Raw genomic sequence first — 21,703 nt, 5'->3', positions numbered from 1 at the left:
AGGTGAACCACAGTGTGTGCTTTATGGAAAAGGAGGTTCTAAGGGGTGAGCTTGGGGTGAGCCCATGACTTGTGGCTAACACTGGGCACTGTCTTCACCAGATAGAAGAATTATTTCCAAATTCACAGCTGTTCAGAATAATTCAGTCACTGTGAACCCCAGAGAAAACTTGGGTATGGCTTGAGGCTTAAATGTAGTTGAGGGAGGTACGAAAAAACAGGATGAGGAGGAAATTCGTCATCATGGTGTAATGCGATATGTCTGAAACGGTGTGTGAATGACAAAATGGGCTCCAAAGCGCCAACATGTGCCTTTTAAATGTAATTTTTAGCAGCCCAGCTGGAAAAGGTCAAGCTCCTGAAGGATCGATTACAAGGGTCACAACATGTATGATCAGATTTGCCATCTGATCCACCTGGGTAGCAGAAGACCAGACTGTAAATGTGAGCTTCCAGAAAAGCCTTCTCTACTTGTGAAGATCTTGGAACTTTTTATCCATTTTTCATTTGCTGGGATAACATGTTAGAGGGAGCCTAGCAGAAGAACAGTAGTTATGGTAGCATGGTAACTAATCAAGTCAGAAAGAAAAAAGGAAACTGGTTGTGAATTCAACTCTGCAGCCCTAAAAAGAAAGGCAGAAAGATACCCGGAAATTGGCAAGCATTTGTAAACAGTGTTCTCTCATTGTGTCTTGTGAGCTTCCTGCTTGATAAATCACATCTTCATGCAGGCCATGCAAACTTTAATATATTTACTCTGTTTTAGTCCACATCATAATCTATAGAAATGGATTTCTAGATACTTGCATCCCAAATCATTTTGACTGGTTAGCTGGCCCTGGCATTTGCCAATAACGGTGGCATTTTCTAAGTGTAAATAATGAGGGGCTGCCAGCCACAGCGATAGCCTCTTTGATTTGGGACAGTGTGAGGATTGTACTGGGGATAAAGGCAGTTCCTCGCTCCAGAGGAATTTAGAATGTGAAAGCTTCTCCCAGTGCATAATTCATCCTGGACACCTCTACATCTCCCTGTGTTGGAAGGACCTTTTACATTTGCTCAGCCTGTAGGTCAGGGTTGAAATCGTTGGTCCCTGTGCTCTTTGGATCAGCAAACAGCTGAGAGGTCAGCACCATCGAGTGCTGGGTTGGTTTTTTTGTTGTTTGTTAGTTTTTTTTTACATTCTGTCCCTGATCGAGTTTTATCCTAAATACTTGATGTTATAATCAGAAAAGGCAATTTGTATTATAATCCTCAAACCACAGAAACTTGAGGTTTGAAGGGACCTTAAATACATCATCTCACATAGTGGGAAACTGAGGCCCACTGGGGGAAAGCTGGCTTGTACAGAGACACTCAGATAACCAGACCACATTTAAACCCCCTGATTCCTAATTCATTGCTCCTTCAGCAGCATCTGACCTTTTTTATTCCATGGCTTAGGAGATGGCCCTCTAGTTGTGATGAAGGTTATACTCCCATGCTAGGAACACAGGAAGCAAGTCACATCGGGTCTGATCACAGCCAGAGAGGCTCAGAATGATGCCAGGGAAAGCAGTATGTAACCTGCAAAGTAACAGCCTGGTTCTGTGTAGCTTTGAAAGGGAAAGCTGGGGGAATGGTGTTCTCCATAACACTGATGGGCGGGTGCCGGAGAGGCGGTCATTAGGCTGCACAGCTCACACGCACACGCCCTCCCCCAGAAAAAAAGGATTTCTAGTAAACAGCCTTCATTCTGAGAATGCTTCCCATTCAGACAGCATCCCAAACATGCCTCTGAGTTGAAGAATGAACAACAGCAGATGGAGGGAGAGATTAGAGGTGGAGGGGAGCGGGGGAAGCAACATTTTAATGCCGAGCTCTAAAATGAGCGGTGGAGAGGATGGCACTTGGAATTACGGTAAAGCTGTTCAGAAGCCCTCCCACGCGGGCGCGAAGGCGTGTGTGCCCAGACCGTGGAACAGGCGTGCGCCCGCTCCTCCGGGCCGTGTGCGAGTTGATGGAGAGTTGGGTGTGACTCAAGTGGCCTAAACTGAATCACTCTGCCCACTCCTCCCTCTGCCCTCCAGTCACTGAGGTAGCAGTTTTGTGCGCTGGGAGGCGGTGGGGGTTACATTTAATAGATATGGGGGATCAATCTTCTTACCAAGTGAAAACTCAAATTTATATGTCCTGTGATGTCAGGAGCATTTATTTTGAATTTCATTGCAGCAGGATACCTGAGAGTTGGAGGTGAATTTGTGAGGACACTAACAAGGGAGGTGAAAGGAAGGTTAAATGTTGTTTTCCATATTCTGCATATGAGACTTTTTAAAAGAATGAGGAGGGTGAGAACAGCTCAGTGATAGAGCGCATGCTTAGCATATGTGAGGCCCTGGGTTCAATTCCCAGTACCTCCACTAAAATTTAAAAACAAACAAACAAACAAAAAAAACCTTTTAATGGGGGGAGGGATAGCTCAAGTGGTATAGTATATGCCGAGCATGAAGAAGGTCCTGAATTCGATCCCCGGTACCTCCTCTAAAAGTAAGCCTAATTACCTTCCCCTGCACACACAAAAAAATAGGGTATGCATGAATCTATTTTTTTCCCATATTTCATTTGAACATTTTCAAACATACAGAAAAGTGGGAACAAATTTACATTAAGCGGTCATCTTGAGTCTATCATTAAATCTGAATGTAGTTGCTCTGTGAGTATCCATCTATCCATCCTTCTGTCCATCAAAGTTTTTTAAATGCAGGTATCAATATCCTTCTCCTAATGCTTCTGCACACATACCATTAACCAGTTTTTAATATTTGCTTAGCTTTTTTCCTCTTTGAGATAAAATTTATACATGTACAAACCTTAAGCATACCATTCTCTGAGTTTGGACCCAAACTTCTACTAGGAAAGAGAACATTACCATCGCTCCAGAAAGTGCATGCTTGCCTCTTCCCAGCCAATCTCCACCTGCATCTCCTGGAAGCCACCAGTCTCCTGATTGTTTTTCTTAATCATGAATTAGTTTTGCCTATGCTAAAACTTCACATATATAGTACAGAATTATTCAGTGTATAGTTTTTTGTGTAAATCTTTTTTTTTCACTCAGCACAGTGTTTTTGAGATTCATTCATGCTACTGTGTGTATAACTCATCCATCTGTTCTTATATCTGAACCAGTATTCCATTGTGTGGTTGGACCACAGTGTGCTTGCTGTTTTCCTATTGATGAATACACGAGCTGTTTCCAGTTTTTGGTTATTATCGATACAGTGCTGTCATTACTCTTGTCCAAGTCTTTTTATGGACATATGTTCTCATTGCTCTTGGATAAATACATAGACGTGGAAATGCTGGGTCATCGGTAAGTATATGTGTAGTTTTGTTAAAAGACAAGTGGATGGACCATTTTACATCACCACGGAAATATATGAGATTCCAGGATCTCCACATCTCTGAGCTCTGGGGTTGTCAGACTTAAATTTTAACCACCAGTGTATACTGTATCTCATTGTGGTTTAAATTTGTATTTCCCTGATAACTAAAGATGTTGAACACTTTTCATGTATTTATTGGCCATTCATGTATCTTCTTTTGCAAAGTGTCTGTTTAAATATTTGACCCACTTTCAATTGGGTTGTTTTTTAATTACTGAGTTTTAGGCATTCTAAATATATTTTAGATACTTGCCCTTTGTCAGATAAATTGTTTTGCAAATATTCTAGTCTGTGATTTGTCTGTTTGTTTTCTTCATTACTTAAGAAATTATCTTTGGGTGAGTTTTCAATTTTGATGAACTCTAACTTACCAATTGTTTTTTAACATGTTGTCACTTCTTGTGGTCTTCCCTAAGAAATCTTTGCCTGCTTCCAAAATTACCTTATATTTTCTGAAAGCTTTGTGATTTTAGCTTTTATGTTTAAGTCTGTGCCACATCCTGTATTAATTTTTATTCGTGATGTGAAGTAGGGATTGAGGAGATTTTGTTGTTGTTTTTACATTGATTTACATTGATACATTCAATTATTCTAGAACACTTTCTTGAAAAGATTTCTTTCTCTGTTGATATGTCTTTGGTGACTTTGTAAAAAAAAATCAAATGACTTTAGACATGTGTGTATATTTAATCTGAGTTCTGTCTTATGTTTCATTATTTGATTTGTCTATGCTTATGCTGTAACACACTGTCTTGATACCTGTATCTTTTTGGTAAATCTTGAAGTCAGTGTAAAGTCCTTCAATTTTGTTGTTCATTTTCATTTTCTTTGGCTATGCTGGGTCCTTTGCATTTCCATATCAATTTTAGGATCTGCTTGCTAATTGCAAAACATATTATTGTGATTTGGAAATAATTGACGTGATAACATTATTGAGTCCTCTGATCCATGAACATGGGACATATTCTTGTTTATTTAGGTCTTCTTTAATTTTGTCAGCAATGTTTTCTAATTTTCTGTGTAGCAATCTTGCATGTCTTTTGTTAAATTCATTCCCAAGTGCCCCTTTTTTGTGCTATTATAAATGGAATTAAGCTTTTAATTTTGTTTTCTAGTATTTTTACTGATAGCTTATAAAAATGCAATCGATATTTATATATTAACTGTATTTCCTTTGACTTTTGATAAATTCACTTCTTAGTTCTATATTTTGTAGATTCTTTAGGATTTTCCAAGTGATCTATAAGTAGCGATGTCTTCCTTTCCACTTCCTTTTATTTCTTTTCATTGCTTTATTGCAATGGCTGTGGCCTCCAGTACAGCACTGGCTGTAGGTGATCAGAATGGGCATCCTGTCTTTGTTCCTGATTTCAGGCAGGAAACAATCAATATTGAATGTTCACTATGAAATATGATTTTAGCTATAGATTTTTCATAAGTACTTTTTATCAGATTAAGAAGATTCTCTACTAAGATTGCTGAGCATTTTTTAAAATTATGGAATGAGTGTTGAAACTTGTTGAATACTTTTTCTTTGTCTATTAAAATAATCATATGATTCTCTTCTTGCCTGCTAATAAAGTGAATTACATTGATTGTTTAATATTAAACTGATCTTGCATTTTGAGATAAACCTTAGTTGGTCATGGTGCATTATCCTTTTAACATATTGGTAAATACTGTTTACTAAACTTTTGGAATCTATATTTGTAAGGAATATTAGTCTGTGATTTTTCTTCTTTTTTCTTTGTCAGGTTCTGCTATTTGGGTAATGCTAACTTCATATAGCAAGTTGGGAAGGGTCATGAGAATGTTTTGTGTGAATGAGAATTAGAAGCAACAAGAAAGTCACACATTTACCTGTGAGCTAGAAATCAGTTAGTAGGTTTTTGCCTCTCTGAATGGGCCAGGTTATGCATTCTGGAATTTGTCACAGGCCCTGAAATCATGGGGAGGAGGTGGTGCTCTGGAAGTGGTATTTCACTGATATTTATCAACTGAAAGTGAGGCTGAGTCATACCAATTACTAAATGGAGTGAACTATGAGCAATTGGTCCACTCTGTTACCGTTTCATACAAAACTTTTCCTTTGAAATATAGCTTTTCTTTTTTGATAATACTAAGAAGGAAAAAATTACTTAGTAGCTTCTGTAGTTCTAACAACTTTAAAACAGAAAGTTAACATTATTTAACAGAGCAGGCATACACTAGGCCAATTTTTTTCTTTCACTTTTCTTGAGATATAATTGACATACCACATTGTGAAGTTTAAGGTATGCAGCATGATGATGTGACTTATATATATTATAAAATGATTACCGCAGTAAGTTTGCATCCATCGCCTCATATAAATATACAAAAAGGAAGAAAAAATGTGTTTTTTTCCTTGTGATAAGAACTTTTAGGATTTACTCTTTTAGCAACTTTCCAAATACACAGTAAACAAACCAGTGTCTGCTACAGTTATCATGTTGTACAGTACCTCCTTAGTACTTACTTATCCTATAACTGGAAGTTTGCACCTTTTGACTTCTGTCATCCAATACCCCTACCCTTTCCCTCCGGTAACCACAAATCCTATCCTGTTTTTTTTTTTTTTTTTGTATGAGTTTGTTTTTTGTTTTTGCTTTTTTGGGGTTTCACATATAAGTAAGATCATACAGTATTTGTCTTTCTCTTTCTGACTTACTTTACTTAGCATAAGGCCCTCAAAGTCCACCCATGTTGTTGCTAATGACAGTATTTCCTTCCTTTTTATGGCTGGGTAGTATTCCATGGAGAGTATATGCCGCATGTTTATCTGATTATCCCTTGTTGAACACTTAGGTGGTTTCCTTGTCTTGGCTATTGTAAATAATGCTTCAGTGAACATGTGCGTGCAGGTATTTCTCCAACAAAGTGATTTTGTTCCCTTCAGATGTATACCCAGAGGTGGAATTGCTGGATTACATGAGAGTTCTATTTTTAATTTTTTGAGGAATCTCCACATTGTTTTCTGTAGTGACGGTACCAATTTACAATCCCACCAACAGTGCACAAAGGTTCTCATTTTCTCCACAATCTCACCAGCATTTGTTAGCTTGTCTTCTGATGATACCTGTTCAAACGGGCCTGAGATGATATCTCATTGTGGTTTTGGTTTGCATTTCCCTACGGATTGGTGACGTTGACCATCTTTTCTGTATACCTTCTTTGGAGAAATGTCTACTCAGGTCCTCTGTCTATTTGTTAATGAAATTGTTGTTGTTATTATTATTATCATTATCGTTATTATTACTGCTTTTGCTAGTGAGTTGTATGAGTTCTTTATTTATTTTGGAAATTAACCCCTTATCAAAACATGACTCACAAATGCTTTCTCCCATTCCATACATTGCCTTTTCATTCTGTTTGTGGTTTCCTTTGCTGAGTAGAAGCTTTTTGGTTTGATGTAATCCTGCTTGTTTATTTTTTGTTGTTATTGCTTGTGTTGTATTAAAAAAATCATTGCCAAGGCCCGTGTCAAAGGGCTTTTTTCCAGGCCAGTTTTTTTAAAAACTTGTGTATTACATGGATAACTTTCAGAGAGAGATAAATTTTCTGGACCTCATGGATTGAGTTTTTTTATTTTTATTATAATTTTATTTGAAGTTTATAAGCATAAAATTATCACCTCTTATTCTTTGCTTGTATCCAACTATAAAAGCAGCACACACAAATTAAGTATGAACACAGCTTTAGGGACAATGAAATGCAAGTTGATAACATAAATTTAATATAAGGGATGACATTGTTTGGCTGAAGCTGAATTGGTGCCTACAGTCGGGTTGTGGTTCTCTGTTTCAGCATGAGTTCTTCTGAGTCTGGCAGGCCTGCATTACTGGGTGCCATGTGATGACTTCATTCTTCTGCCATTTTTCTCTATCTGAACTTCCATGAACCATATTTTCTTATATCATTGGCTACAAAAGTCAAGTATTAAGTCCACCTCTGTGCCTGTAGTCTTTTCTTTTTAACCAGAGATCATAAAGTACCATGAACACCAATGCAAATAATAAATGCAGGCAGTGAAATTGTGTACCAGCTTCCAACCTTAAGGGCTTAATCCATATGATCCAGAATTTGGGCATATTAATTGATTTGAGATTATTATCCTGCACAAAATGCATAATTTAGAAATCTCCTAGCAAGCTGTAGACTTTCAAGAATAAAAATCTCTCCTAAGAATATAACCAGTGGGCCCAGCAGCACATGAGAAGTCTTAAAAGAGGAAGAGGCTAGAAGTGTCACCAAAGCCTGGTGGAGGCCCCCTGGTGACCCTGTCAGGGCACATGGTGAATATTTCACTCCTTGAGTCCTGAAGTGCCTGTGTGTGAACACAGAGCAGCCAGAGAGAAACCGCTTTGGGAAGGTCATGATGGAGAAAGCACCAGGCGGGCTTGTTAAACCTGCAGGATGTACGTGCACCTGCCAGCTTCCTGCACTGCTCACCTAAGGAGGGCTGAATGTCTTGTTCAGTGCCTTCCACATCACATTGTTGGACTCAACTGTCGTAGGCAGAAACACGAACCTGGGGCATTGTACAATACTGCTCGTGGTGCCAGGGTATAATTTTGTGATTTCAGATTTTTGCATATTGGGTGTTCTTAAAGCAGGGCACACTGTCAGTAGACCAGGGAGGGTTTTTCATTCCCTGAAATGTTGACTTTTGTGTGTGTTGTTTACTTATATAAAATTGTATTTTATTTTAGTAAGAACATGTGACATGACATCTACCTTCTTAACAGATTCAGTATTGGTAACTGTAGGTGTGCTGTACAGCAGATCTCTAGAACTTGTTCATCTTAACATAACTGAAACTTTGTACCCCATGAATAACAACTCCCCATTTCCCCCTTGCCTCAGCCTCTGGTAACTATGATTCTACTCTCTGTTTCTCTGAGTTTGAGTGTTTTAGATACCTCGTATGCATGGAATCATATGGTATTTGTCCTCCTGGGACAATTTCCCTCAGCATAATGTCCTCAAGGCTCATCCATGTTGTTGACTATGGCAAATTTCTTTCCTTGTTTAAGGCTGAGTAATATTCCACATGCCCTTTTGACGTATGCTAAATGCACCGCCCTGTCTTTCAGTCGCACCCCACCCAGCTGGACTCCTTCTCCTCTCTTGTGAATTCTCAAATGCCTTCATGGTCCCCATCAACTGGGGGTGTAAAGAGAATGAAAGAAGGTTTCAGAACCAAGAAGAGGCTGAGGCCTGAGCAGGAACTTGCTGGGGCTTGAATCCCACAGTTGTGTGATGCTTGTCTGCTACCTCCTTTCTGTCTCCGGAAGGTCATTGCTACACCTAATTATCAGTTTTCCATGGCCATCTTATAACTTGGTGCTGGGCGGTTTTTCCATCATTTCCCCTCTCCATAGAAACACCTATATCATGGAAAATGAGCTTGATTTCCCTTGCCCTTTCATCTTTTAACTTTGCCTATTGGTCTTGGCCCTGCCAGCCCACCCAGCCTACCAGAGGGCCCTGCGTCCTCCATGCTCTCTCTCTGGGTTCCACAGCGGGGAGCCTGGCAGTGGACAGCCCTGGCTTTTCTGACCTCATGAGCACAGAGGGCTTAGACACAAGTCAGCGTATGTTTTGTGAGATTCCTAAGGCCTATGGTTTATAAGCCGATTGAAATTCTATCCAAAATACTAGCTGACTTTTTCTAATCTGCAACCTCAGTACTCATAGATCCCACATTTTCTATGTGGTAAATTCAATGTAATTGAGGTTTGCAGATTTTTATGTAATTTATTCTGGTTTTCTTCCAATGGCCTCTGAGCTCGAACTTAAATACAGCTTCATTGTATTGCTTCTTCCTGTTTAGAAAGCTGGCATAATATTTTGTCTTCTGGGCTCAAATAACCATGCAATTACTCTGTAATCATACAGTAATTAGCATGTACTATGTGCATTTATTACATAATTATATTCCTGGAGGATTGCATGGCAATTATACTTACATTCAGCGTATCATTTTATATTTTATATAATAAACAAGTATATAATTTGTTGCTTTTTTCTTTTATCCTAATTTCAGTTTACCAACTAGGAGCTGGAAACTTGTTCTCCTGTCGTCTTGTTTAAACCTTAGTCGGGCAGGTGTCTGAGCTCCTTTGGCCTCACTCAATGCCTCGTAATTATACATCTGAGACGATGCTAGGAGCTTGTGTATTGCCCCGGGCTCCCAGGCTTTGCGTTCCTAGTACCTCCTCATTGTCATGAACTCATTAAGCTATTAGCTTCCAAACGCAGTGTTGATCAGAGCTGCCAGCACTGCCAGGTGAACGGGCAGATTTCAGTGTAAACAGGACAGGTGAGCAGCACCAGCGTCCAGCCCTGTGATCATGCCTGCATTTCTCTCCTTTCACAGTGGAGCACATCCCGAAAGGGAACAGCTGCCTGGACGCCGCCAAGGCCTGCAACCTGGACGACACCTGCAAGAAGTACAGGTCCGCCTACATCACCCCGTGTACCACCAGCATGTCCAACGAGGTCTGCAACCGGCGCAAGTGCCACAAGGCCCTCCGGCAGTTCTTTGACAAGGTGCCGGCCAAGCACAGCTACGGGATGCTCTTCTGCTCCTGCAGGGACATCGCCTGCACCGAGCGCAGGCGGCAGACCATCGTGCCTGTGTGCTCCTACGAGGAGAGGGAGAAGCCCAACTGCTTGAATTTGCAGGACTCCTGCAAGACGAATTACATCTGCAGGTAAGCCCGCCAGTGGCTCGGTGATGAATGAGTGGCAGGGAGAACCTTGGCGGCTCTTTCTGTGGCCCGGCTCCTGTTTTCTGAGCTTCTGCCAGGGAGAGGTGGGAGGGCAGCCTCTGGGATGGATCGGCCAGAAACTGACCTCTGCCTCTGGCACAAGGGTCTTCAGTTGCTGGTCAGGCTCTTGCGCTGAGGAAGGTCCCCATCTTTAACCCGGGGAAAGCTTTGAGAGGTGCCGGAGTGAGGTGACTAGGACGGCGCTCAGTAAGCACTGGGGGCCACCCAAGGCCACGTGAGCTTGGCGGCATGGGCCCCCTCTGCTGAACCAGGGACCTCCCAGGGGTCAAAGAGGGTAAGTGGATGAGCTGGGGGTGCTGGAGACATGGAAGCTCTTGACATCGAGGTCAGAAAACTGGAAGGGAGCAGCAAGAGAGATGGAGCTGTTTCCATCCCTGAAGAGAACTTCCCGAACGCCTGGCTCTGTTCCGGGCTATTCGTTACTATTCGTGGCTGAGGGTGGACGCCTTCCTGCTTAGCTGTGCCCTCGGATCTCAGCCCCCATCAGAAACCTTGCTGAGTCTGGGCCGTATTGTTGAAAACAGTCACTTCCTTTTCCTTGTTTTGGCCATGTATTCATTTATTTTTAATGTTTAAAGGGCTCCATGAATATATTCTGTGTGTTTTTCTTTTTTTAAAGACAAAAGAGCAACATAGAATTAGGTAGCGGGAAAGGAAAAGTTCCTCTTCACGGTGCTCCCACTTGCTGCCGACCGTCGCTGTTAACAGTTTGATGGGTGTCCTTCCAGAACTCTGGGTTGAATTCATTGCCGATCGAAGCGAGCAGATTTTTCATAAGTAGAGACTTGAGTCTTTGCAGCCTGAGGCAATGCTGGTGCTGCATTCGGAGCACAGGCCGGCTCCGGGCTGGAGACTCAGACGGGCATCACATGGGACAACACCTGGACTTTGCCCCCCCGGGTAGAGCCAGGGGTATTCACATGCTGCCTCTGACAGAATCCTATGTACTTGATGAATGTTCACAGGCGGACGGGTAGGTGAGGGTGCAACTTTGTGCTTGTTTTCTTTTAAGTTTTCCATTTCTAAAGAGCAGAGAGCAAGGGGAAAAAAGTCTGATATATTAAGGATCCTGGCGAGCTGAGTTTCTGGTTAGCTTAAGTTTTAATCTGGTGGAATGGAGTCCCAGTCTTTCCTTAGACTAGCTCTAATAGTCACCCAAGAAAAACAGAACTCCTCATTATCTGCAGAACCCCCTCATGCTGAAGACTTTCTGGGAGAAATTACCCCCACCCCCATTTTTTCAAGGTGGAAGCTATATGAGGAAGAACTCAGATGATCAGGCTTGTCCCGGGAGGAGGCAGGTGCTCTGGTACTGCAACTTCTCCAAAGACCCTTCCTCACTTTCGCACCCTTCTTTCATTGAGACCCTCTTACCCCCGGGCTAGGGTCAGGGATGGCTGTGCTGGGAGGGTCCTGAGGAAGAAGCAGGGCCTCCTCGCAGCCATAAGGTGGGAAGCCAATCAGCCAGGGGCTCTAAGAACTCCCTGCTGGAGATGAACGGGGTGAGAGGCAGGCAGGACCAAGGGAGCTTCGCTCAGGGTGAGGACGTGAGGGAACAGAGTTTCTGAAGACCCCTCCTCTGAAGACTCCCGCATCTGAAACCCGAGTTCCTGTGCTCCTTTAGTCTTTGAGCAGAAGGAATTCCTCTGCTAAGAGCAGGACTGGCTTTCTGGGGTCTTCCTTGGCTTAAAGCCAGACAGCTACAGCCCCTCGCTGTCTCTGCAGGAGGGAGTTATCCTGTTTATTGATGGGGTGAGCTCTCTGTCCACTGAGTGATGGTTGGGATGCAGGAGAGAGTGTGGTGATGAAGCCTTTCCTCCTCTTCTCATGAGGTCTGTCATGCATGTAAGGCCCACAGGAGGCCCCTGACCTCTCCTGAACTGGCTGAGAGCCTGTCCTACGTGGTTCATTTGCATTACCTGGCCTGCTGTCGAAAAAGAGAGAATACTTGGAGGATTAGTGTGAGCTGGTCAAATCAGATAGCTTCCCTGCTAAGCTGTAGTGAGAAACAGCTGGGAGTTGGGGAACTTAGGGTGTTTTGGGGGAGGAGGCTGGAGGAACCTGTAGATAACAGGACGGGTGCTGTTTGGGGCTCAGACTCACCTGTCAGGCAGGTTTCAGGACCCGTTTGCATTGAGACAGCTGCAGCAGCATAGAGTGGCCCAGGCTGATGGGGCAGAAACAAACAAGGGACGGCAGGACAGTCCTCACCTAATGATTGACTGTGCCTGGTCACACTACAGTTGGACTGTGGTGACAACAGCCACCATGCCTTGGGGTGAAGTCAGGCTGGACTGGAAGGTGCAGCTGGAAGGAGGCAGCCTGTGTGGTGCCGCCCATCGCTGGCACTGGGCAGAGCTTGGAGGCTGTTTGGGAATCCAGATCCTAGACTGTCCAGGGGCCCTCCCAAGTGAAATTGGCCTCGGTGTGATTGATGGGTTTTATATCCTGTCTTGAGTCTTCTCTGGGAAGGTGAATCAGTGACTTCCCCTGGCGTTGTCTGCCGTTAAGTTACTTAGCCTGTCATTTCTTTCCAGAGCTTGGACGTATGACTCACAATTACCCCCTCCCTGTCGGATGTGGTAAATGTCACTTAAGCTGCTAGGTAGGCTCGTGGTGTTTTCTTTCATCAGGTTTTATTAATCTTGTCTTTAATTTTATGCCTTTTACTGCATCCCTTCTCGATCCATCTCGGTGAAGCCCTTGCAGTTACTACTGCCCGGAGCAGCAGCTGATAACCAGCAGGAGCTGGGGCCTTCTGCGAGGTTTCATATTCACGTTGCTCTGGCCCCTCCAGAGGAAGGCACGTACCCCCCATGGGATGACTGAAGGCCTGATTTGAATATCCCCAAAGCGAAGGGATGGCAAGAGGGAACACCGCTTCCTAAAAAGCTTATTCTTCGAAAGCTTACATTTCAAATGCTCCATTGCCACCTCAACATCAGCGACTATCAAAGAGCTGCTAAAGCTCATTAAAACTTCCCTGCACTTAATGTTTTCCAACTCGAAGCACACAGGTTCCCTTCCCCAGGGTCCAGCAGTGCCTCCGCGCAAAACCTGCCTCCCCCGCCCCGTGCCTTCAGAGGACACGCAACTTCAGCTTTTCCTTTGGCTTTGTTTTCTTTTTTCCTTTTCCCTTTTAGGAAAGCTGACAGGTTTCTTTCCTCTTGGGGTGACTGGGGAGAGGCGAGAGCTTGACTGCTTAGGCCTCCAAGCTTGTCTGCAGGAAAGCAAACGCGGAGGTATTACTAGAAGGGTGTGATGGAATTTAAAAGCCTCCAGTCTTTCCCCTGAAGCACAGTGTCTCCCCTGCCGGATTTCCTCTGGTTGCTTTCCTTAGTGCCTGGAAGGATGTCAGGACTGGGTTTGGTCCTAATGGAAGCATGTTCCTTTATTCTTGATGCAAGGGGTTATATACACAGAATTGAAACTCTTGTCTCACCTCCTTTCTCCCAAACGCTGACATCCAAACTATGCTCAGGACTTGGGCCCTGGTTTAGGGCGCTACAGGTATGTCCATAGCCCTTTTGTTTTTCTAATTAGTCACTCAGAGGCCTCAGCCGTTCTTCATAATGAAGAGGGCGGCATCTTCCTCCAGAGCATGCCATCCGAAACCGGTTTTGCTTCCAAGGCTAAGCAGAGAGGGAGCCTGAAGCTACTGACCAGCCCACCTGACTTGTGGCTTTAGCTGCTGCCACAAGGGGTCGCTGCTGCGAACAGCCCAGAGGATGCTTGGTGGTTGGATGGCTGTGCCGTTGTTGGTCACCCTGCACCTGCAGCAGACGTGCTGCATCCTTGGGCGCAGAGTAACTGCTCTTAGTTTATACTTGGTATACAGCCACCGTTTCCCGAAGTGTGACATTTTTGCCCTGGGGGCGGATCCTAAGGGGTTCCCGCCAGAGCCTGCCTGACACCTTGGACACACAGTATCCCAGACTCTCCCTTTCCTGGCAGTGCATCTTAGCTGGAATTGAGTTACACTTGCACTTTCTTTCTTTCCTTTGAGTTTTATTGTGGTAAGAACACTTAACATGAAATTTACTCCATTAATGGGTTTTTAAACGCCCAGCGTGGTGTCATCTATAGGCACAGCATTCTAGAACCTGTTCACCTTATGCAGCTGAAATTTTATACCCACTGATCAGCAGCTACCTGCCTCCCCTCCCCCTCGTTCCTGGCAGATGCAATTCTGTTCTTTGCTTCTGTGAGTTTGATGGTTTTAGATACCTCATGTAAGTGGAGTCACGTGGTGCTTGTCTTTCTGTGACTTGTTTATTTCACTTAACGTAATGCCCTTCAGGTTTATCCATGTTGTTGCAATATTGCTTTTTTAAGGCTGAAACAGTGCTTGGCTAAGGGTAGCTCATACCTTTTGGAAAGATTCTGATAATTCTAAACCTCAGAAGGGAAGGGATCAGGGCCTCTGTGCCTTCTGTCTTCAAGGCTTTCTTGTTTTCCTGCCCTCCCTGGGTGCCCAGGCTCTGTATCTCCATAATTTCCAAGAGCGGTGGCTTTGACCAGGTCACCAAGTATGTGGTTCTACCTTCCCCTGGGACTAAGGATCCTGTAATTGTATCCTGGAGACCTGTTTTTTTGTTTTGTTTTTTAGCAGAACCAAGAAGGGAACAGTGTATGTAATTTGCAGAATTCTGCCCCAGCCAGCACCACATTTCCCACACTGGGGCTGACCCTGTTATACTTAGAGGAAATATGTTGCTGCTTAATTTGTTAACTGAGACAACTGGGGAAACATGTCACAAGACCATGCAGCAAATTTCTACTCCAATCACTTACTTGGTCTGACACTGATAGTGCACCTTTAAAAGGTGAGGAATGCATTTCCTTTGCCTGGAATCAGACCCCTTTTGCTGAGTAAACCGTGGCTCTTAAAGATCAAGGACATTCTCTACTGTTTGGGCTACATTCCTGAGTTGAAAACTAGATTCTACATCACCGTATCCGGGCTTGTCGTGACGTGTGGCAAACGCAGGAGAAAATGGCTCAGAGGATAATTAATGCCTGAAACTAGATGGGTAGATTAATTCGGCACTTAATTTTATTTTACGCTGATTCATTCACAAATGGAAATCAGCAATTAGACAATACAAACTTTTGAACCATGGAAAGAAAGGTTCGGGAATATGAGAAAATACAAGTAGAACATTTTCCAGTTCATTTGAGCAGTTTTCATTTCAAATCATTACATGGGTGTCTTTAGCAATGCATTCAGAGTGCCGAATGGCTCGTTTCTTAACGTGCCCCACCTGCACAAGCTGTCTGCCACCCCGTCTCTGGGCTGGAGGCCCCCTGGACTCCTGCAGGGGGCTCCTGTGTGCCTGCAGTGATACATCGAGACCTGGAGAGAAGAGGTGGGGCGTCCTCCAGCATCTGCTGGATGGTGGGGGTGGGGGGTGTGCTTCCTGTTGGATCTTCCAGACCTTCACCCCAGCCTGTGCGTCTGTTCAGCACCCGCTAAGCAGGGGCTGAGCTTGCCGAGTCCCGGGCTCACGGGGGTAACCTGAGCTGCAAGTCAAGCGGGACCCCACTGCAACTTGCTGTCTTGTCTCCTGCTATCTCTTTCCTTATCTCTCTGTTGGCAGAGGCGGGTGTGAAGCCATTTGTCTGTTCCTGCTGGAGCCTGTAGCTAAAAAATGCCTGTCCAGATTTCCTCCGTGTTCTCGCTCTCCCCATCCCACCCCTTCCCACCCTGCCCAAGCTCAGGGCTCTGCGTCCTCCTCGCCCCACCCCTCACTTGCCCACGTCCCCAGCTGAGCCACTTTTGCTGCTCTCGGCCCTGAGACAGAACCAGAGACTCCTTTTCTCTGCATCTGCACATTCTGCTAATTATTAGATCCACGTGGACAGATGGAGTCTTGGCACCAGAACTGTCTTTTACAGTCTCTGAGTATGAAAGTGGAGGGAAAAGGAACAGAATTGAATCTGCTCAGGAAGCCCAAAGAGAGAGCCCCAACTTTCTTTGGGGAGGAGGTGACATAGTGGAGGGTCTCAGGAGCCGTATTCAGCCTGAGCCTCAGCGGGTGAGAAGCAGGGAAAGTCAAGCAGAAGGAAGAAAGGAAGAAAGGTGCTCAGTTTTGGAAGGATGCAGTGGAGGGAGCAGGAGGTGGGGCTCTGGGGTCTGTCCTAAAGGTAGAGGGAGAAAAATCAGTGTGATGTAAAGGCAAGAGGTTGGGGACTCTTGATTCGTGATAGAAAACTAGCTTGAGCTCGCTAGGGCCGAGGAAGGGGGCTGTATTAATCATAGAACTGGGGAGGGAGAGTCGTTGAACGTGGCCAAGATGGAGGCTCTGTGTCACCAGTGCCGCCCACTCACCGCTCTGCTCCCCTCTGCTCGTCTGCCTCCTTCTCTTGTGCCATTTCTCGGTGAGTTCCGTTATCCTGTCACCTCATGTGCACAGAGATAGAGAGGCTTCCCCTACTGAAACCTGTTAGGAAAATCTCAGTTAAGGACTTTGAGTAGCCATGCTTGGGTCACATACCCATCCCTAGACCAGCCGCTGAGGCTGGAGGGCACATATCCTTTGACCCAGCGGAAGTCATGGTCAATAGGCTCTACAGCCAAAGGCAGCGGAGGGTACTGGGTTCAGATAGACAAGACCGAGTCCGCAGTGCACAGGATGTCCACATGGACGCGGAAGGCTTGTACAGCCAGGCACTTGGAGGTGAAGGCACAGTCCTTCAAGTATTCCCAAAGGCTGACGTGAGCTGCCCCTTACCTGTCTGGACTCTTCTCTGGCCACCCTGCCTCTGCGCCCTCTGCTTCAGCCACTCTGGTCCTGGAATGCACCAGGCATGTCCCGCCTCTACCCTCCGCTCCAGGTGTCCTCTCTGCCGGGCCACTCTTCCCCCAGATGCTCCTAGACAAACTCCCTCACCTCCCAGTGTCCTTAACTCTCATTTGAATGAGGTTCACATGGGTCACCTTATTTAATACTGCAAGTCCCTGCATAATCTTCTTGTCCTGTTCTCTTTTTTTCTCTAAGGCACTTATCACCTTCTAATGTTCCATATAATTTACTTACTTGTTTTGATTACTGTTTCCCCCTTCTGTTCACTGGCATGTAAGTTCCACAGTCAGGTTCTCTATCTGTGATATATACCAAGTGCCTAAAACTGTTCCTGGACAATATTCTGAACTTACTAAATATTTGCTGAATGGTTAAATAAAAATAAATTGACAAATTTAAAGTCTTAATGAATCTCAGAGAAGGGGCTGGAATATAGGAGTAGATTTTAGAATCATCAATATAGAAGTTGTTGAGGGTGTGTGGTAGGATTTATTCCCCAGGGGAAGTGGGTGAGAAGAGAAAAGGGCCAAAGACTGAACCTTGGGAACACTACCTAGGTACTAGCCTTAGAAAGATAAGAAGTTGTAGAGTTGGAGAACCAAGAAAAGACCTCAGCAAAGTTGAGGGAGATCAGAACCTTAGGAAGAAAAGTGGGGTGGCCATTGGTATCAGTCCCTCAGAGGGCCAGAAGGCAGAGGAGAGCTCAGAGTGATGCTGGATTTACTGCATAGAAAATACTTCCATCCATCCTTCCATTCATCCATCCATTCATCCCTCCCTCCATCCCTCCATCCATCCATCCATCTATCCACTCACCCATTCATCCATCTACTCATCCATCCATCCATCCATCCGTCCATCCATCCATTCACCCAGGTAGCCTGCTTTTATTGTATAAAGACCTGACTTCTCACCTGCAGTGAAGAAAGGAAGGCGGGAGCCCATAAAATCATTACAGCCTGGTCTGTGGTCAGAAAGGTACAAAGCACTGTGGGAGGACAGAGGTACAGAACAGCCAGCTCGGGCTGGTGGGTCAGCAAGGCTTCCTGGAGAAGCTGCCACCTGAGCTGGGTTGGAAGGACGAGAGAATGAGGGAGACCAGCAGTGGCAGAAGGTGTGGGAGCAACAACCCATTTACTGGGTTTTAATGATGAGCCACACCAGGCTTCGTGATCCCAGCCCAGCCGCCCTGCATGGATACAGCCACTGGAGTGAGGAGCCCAAGGATGGCGCGGCTCCCACGTGGAGGAGCTGGGCATCAGCCCTGTCTTGCTAACTCCCAACACCTGGCTCTGTCATTCTTTGCAAATGATTGTCTTTCATGGCAAGAATATAATGTTCTTACACTGTTCAGTCCCACTGCCTTTAGTTCCAGACAGACAGAATCATCATCCCCGCCAGCCTCTGGATCTAGACGCTCTTTATGGCTCAGTAGCCAAGACAGCATCAGTTTTAAAGACAGTTTTCCCAGAGCATTAGGACATAATGTCCATCATAGCCTCTTAGCATCATTTAAAACATTTTTGAAAAGCTACTCAGGTAATACATGCTCATTAAGTTCTTATTTTCTCTGATTTCCTTTTGAGCACTCATTGCTTATTACAGAGTGGTTTGTCTGTGACAGCCTACTGATCACAAGAGGCTTTTCTACAAATAGGAAAAAAAATCCCTCCAGACGACACTGGTTTTCTTCTTCATATCATTAACTCAGTCATTTACTCGGACACATTTACTGAGCGCAGTTTATTTGACCCAAGGGTCCTAGATGTGTAAGTTATGTGCCCCTTGACCCCGCAGCTCCCCCTCACCTGGTTGGTTGGACTCCATAACTCCCTGCTGAACTCTCACTGGGGTTCAGAGTCCTCGACCCTCACCTACCCCAAGGCAGCGGATTTCAGGGACCTGGCTGTGTATCTCATGGGAGACGAATTCTTTGCTGTCACAGAGTGATAACCAGCTCTAAACAATCCATGGTTATGTCACCAGATTGGGGTCATTCAGATGTTTGCCGTCCTACCTTCTCTCAGCCCTCTGCCATTTTCTCCTCATAGGAAAACCTCCACTTTGTGGGTTGCATCTTGAGGGCAGTGCTGGTAAAGCACGCGGTGGGTGAGAGGCCTGGGGTCGCTCCCGGAGCTGCCAACACGGGGGTGGGTGGGTGGGGGACTTGAAAGGAGTTTCTGGCGCCTTAGATTTCAGACCACTTTGTCTAAGACCCCAGTGGGTTCCCTCTGCTGCTTTGTGTAGCTTGTTCCTCTTCAGACAGGACCCTTCTGGTGTGCCCAGTGACCATTTCATGTACTGGGACCCCTGCAGTTCCCAGGCAGGGAGAACTAGCTCTCTGCTCAAGTCTCGACCTAAACCCGGCTCTAGAGTTTACTGGCTCTTTTTGTTCCTTCAAGGGACGGGGCTGCCTCCATTTCATATCCTTCTTTTTCCAAATCTGTATTATCCACTGAGCAAACACTGGGGAAAAAGAGACCCCAGTGTTCATAGAGGGCTGCTCTCTCATCCAGACCAACAGCCTTTGGGGTCCAAGGGCATCTCATGTTGGCCGGCATACTGGCTCCTTAAGCTAAGGCTGCTACCTCCCTGTCCTGGCATCCACAGGACACAAGACGTCTTTTGGTCACCACGGTTCCTGTGGCCTGTGACCCAGAGCAGTCTCATTTTTGTGCAGGGAAATCTGCCCACCTCACTGGGTGGCTGTTGTGTGTGATCAGCACCCAGGATCTCACAGCCAGGCGTGGAGTCCTGCTCCACCCAGGGTGGTGCCAGACCCCCACTCAGGCATTCCCCCAAGCTAGACATCCCGCAGTCACGTTGGCAGTCACATTTCTGCGAGGCATTTCCAACTCAGTGAATGGGAAATTGCTCCGTGATTTCCAAAAGCAATTAATTATGCAGAAAATTTTGCATCCAAGAAAAACAAGAATTTAAAAGAACCATCAATGTGAAAAGTACCACACCAAGCTGGAGTGGGGACTTTTTTTTCTTTCCCCGTAGCTGTCACAACGTGTTTATGAGTGAGGCGGCCCTGGGCTGGTGTCTTGGTGCTTCTAGTCCTAAGATGTGGGCAGCTCATGGCCTCAGTTTTGTGTCTGTGACTCCATTTTCGCAGGACAGCGTGAGGATTAAATGTTATCTATGCAAAGGCGTCAGCACAGAACCTGCCACCCAGCAAAGCAAACACTCAGTGCATATGTCCCTCTTTTCCCCTCACGTCTTCCACAAGCTTGGATCATAGAGGACAAAGAAAGCTTAAGACTCCAAGTGTAACATTTCCCATCCCCCAATAGCAGACAGAGACCTTTAAAGTAGGATTTGTGGGTGGAGTGGGTAGATTTGTACTGCTTTACGCTTTTGTGCACCAACAGCGTTAAGTGGCATGTGGAAATTCCAACACTGTTACATGGAACACTGTTGCTAAGCTTTAGATACCACCATCTTTTCGGTTTGGTACCATTCGGGAAAGGTGGGAGGCAGAGGCGGGGTAGACAAAGTCCAGAGGTGTTTGGAGCATGTGTCATCTCAAGACCATTTCTGTCTAGAATAGACAATTATTGACATACAAAGAAGCCCAGTAAGATGTGAAAGGATTTGGCCACGAGTTTGTTGGGCCTGGAGTCCTAGATTCACTATTGTTCAAACTGAATAGGCAGTGGGGGGATCCCTGGCAGCCTCCTGGGGCACGTGCTGCTTCAGTGACCCAGAGTAACTGTGCATAAAGGGTTCTGAGAGGTGCTTGTGTCTGAGTCAGTGATGTGAGAGATCCAGTAAAGGGCAGTCACTGACTCGGTGCCACTGAATCTGAACCTTCCTCTCGTCTGGGTTGGTTCTGGGCCATGAATCATCCGATCAGCCCATTAGGAAGCAAGCCACAAGCGGGGGCAGGGTTGTACAGGACTCAGGAGCCCAGAATCTGCAGAGCCAGGGACATTACTGCAGCAATGTGTGGATGACAGTGATGAAGATGATGACGAAGAGGGTGACATTTATTTGACATTTGCAGTGCACCAGGCACTGTGCTGAGTGCTTCACAGCAACCCTGGGAGTGGGGGCTTCCATCACTCTCCCTGGTTCACAGATGAGGAAGTGCGATCTGGAGCAACTTCTGCGGTCGCCCAGGTGGTGCCACTGGCATGAAAGTCCAGAGGGTCCGCGAGGCTGCAGAGCACAGGTCCACTGTGTTGCCGGCCCCTGGTGCCATGTGTGTGCGTCTCTTGAAAACCACCCACGTATCTTCCTGGGTCACTTAGGGTGTGTGGAATTAGATACTGGAGGGGATTTTGTGTTTTTGTTTTTGTTTTTGCAAGGGGAAAGGGGGTAATTAGATTTATTTATTATTATTGCTTTTTTTTTTAATGGAGGCACTGGAGATTGAACCCAGGACCTTGTGGATGCGAAAGCACCCGCTCTACCACTGAGCTACACCCTCTCCCTAAGGGGATTTTATTTTTACCCTTTATTTATTCATTTTAAAGCAAAAATTTTAAGTAAGAGACTTTTGAATCCTGTCAAGAGAGGACTTATATGCCCCTTACCAAATATATTTCACTTCTCATTAAAACAATGGTTTTCAAAGTTTTTGGTTTCAGAACTCCATTATGTTCTTAAAATTACTGAGGTTCCCAAAGAGCATTCTGGCGGGTGGCTGGTGC

At 45.2% G+C, this 21,703-nt stretch overlaps 1 protein-coding gene across 8 annotated transcripts in view; it reads left to right on the top strand.

The window, feature by feature from the left end:
• Window positions 1-21,703, top strand: part of GFRA1 (GDNF family receptor alpha 1) — a 196,225-nt gene that overhangs the window by 126,599 nt on the left and 47,923 nt on the right. For all 8 annotated transcript variants that reach the window (XM_031682553.2, XM_031682554.2, XM_031682552.2 and 5 more), the window contains one exon: window positions 9,822-10,158. In XM_031682553.2, the coding sequence (XP_031538413.1) occupies window positions 9,822-10,158 (337 nt within the window). The remainder of the gene's footprint in view (window positions 1-9,821; window positions 10,159-21,703) is intronic.

Source organism: Vicugna pacos, chromosome 11 (assembly GCF_048564905.1).
Source record: "Vicugna pacos chromosome 11, VicPac4, whole genome shotgun sequence".
Classification (NCBI taxonomy): Eukaryota; Metazoa; Chordata; class Mammalia; order Artiodactyla; family Camelidae; genus Vicugna; species Vicugna pacos.
The sequence above is the reverse complement of the archived record's forward strand: the minus strand, read 5'-3'. Positions and strand labels throughout refer to the sequence as shown.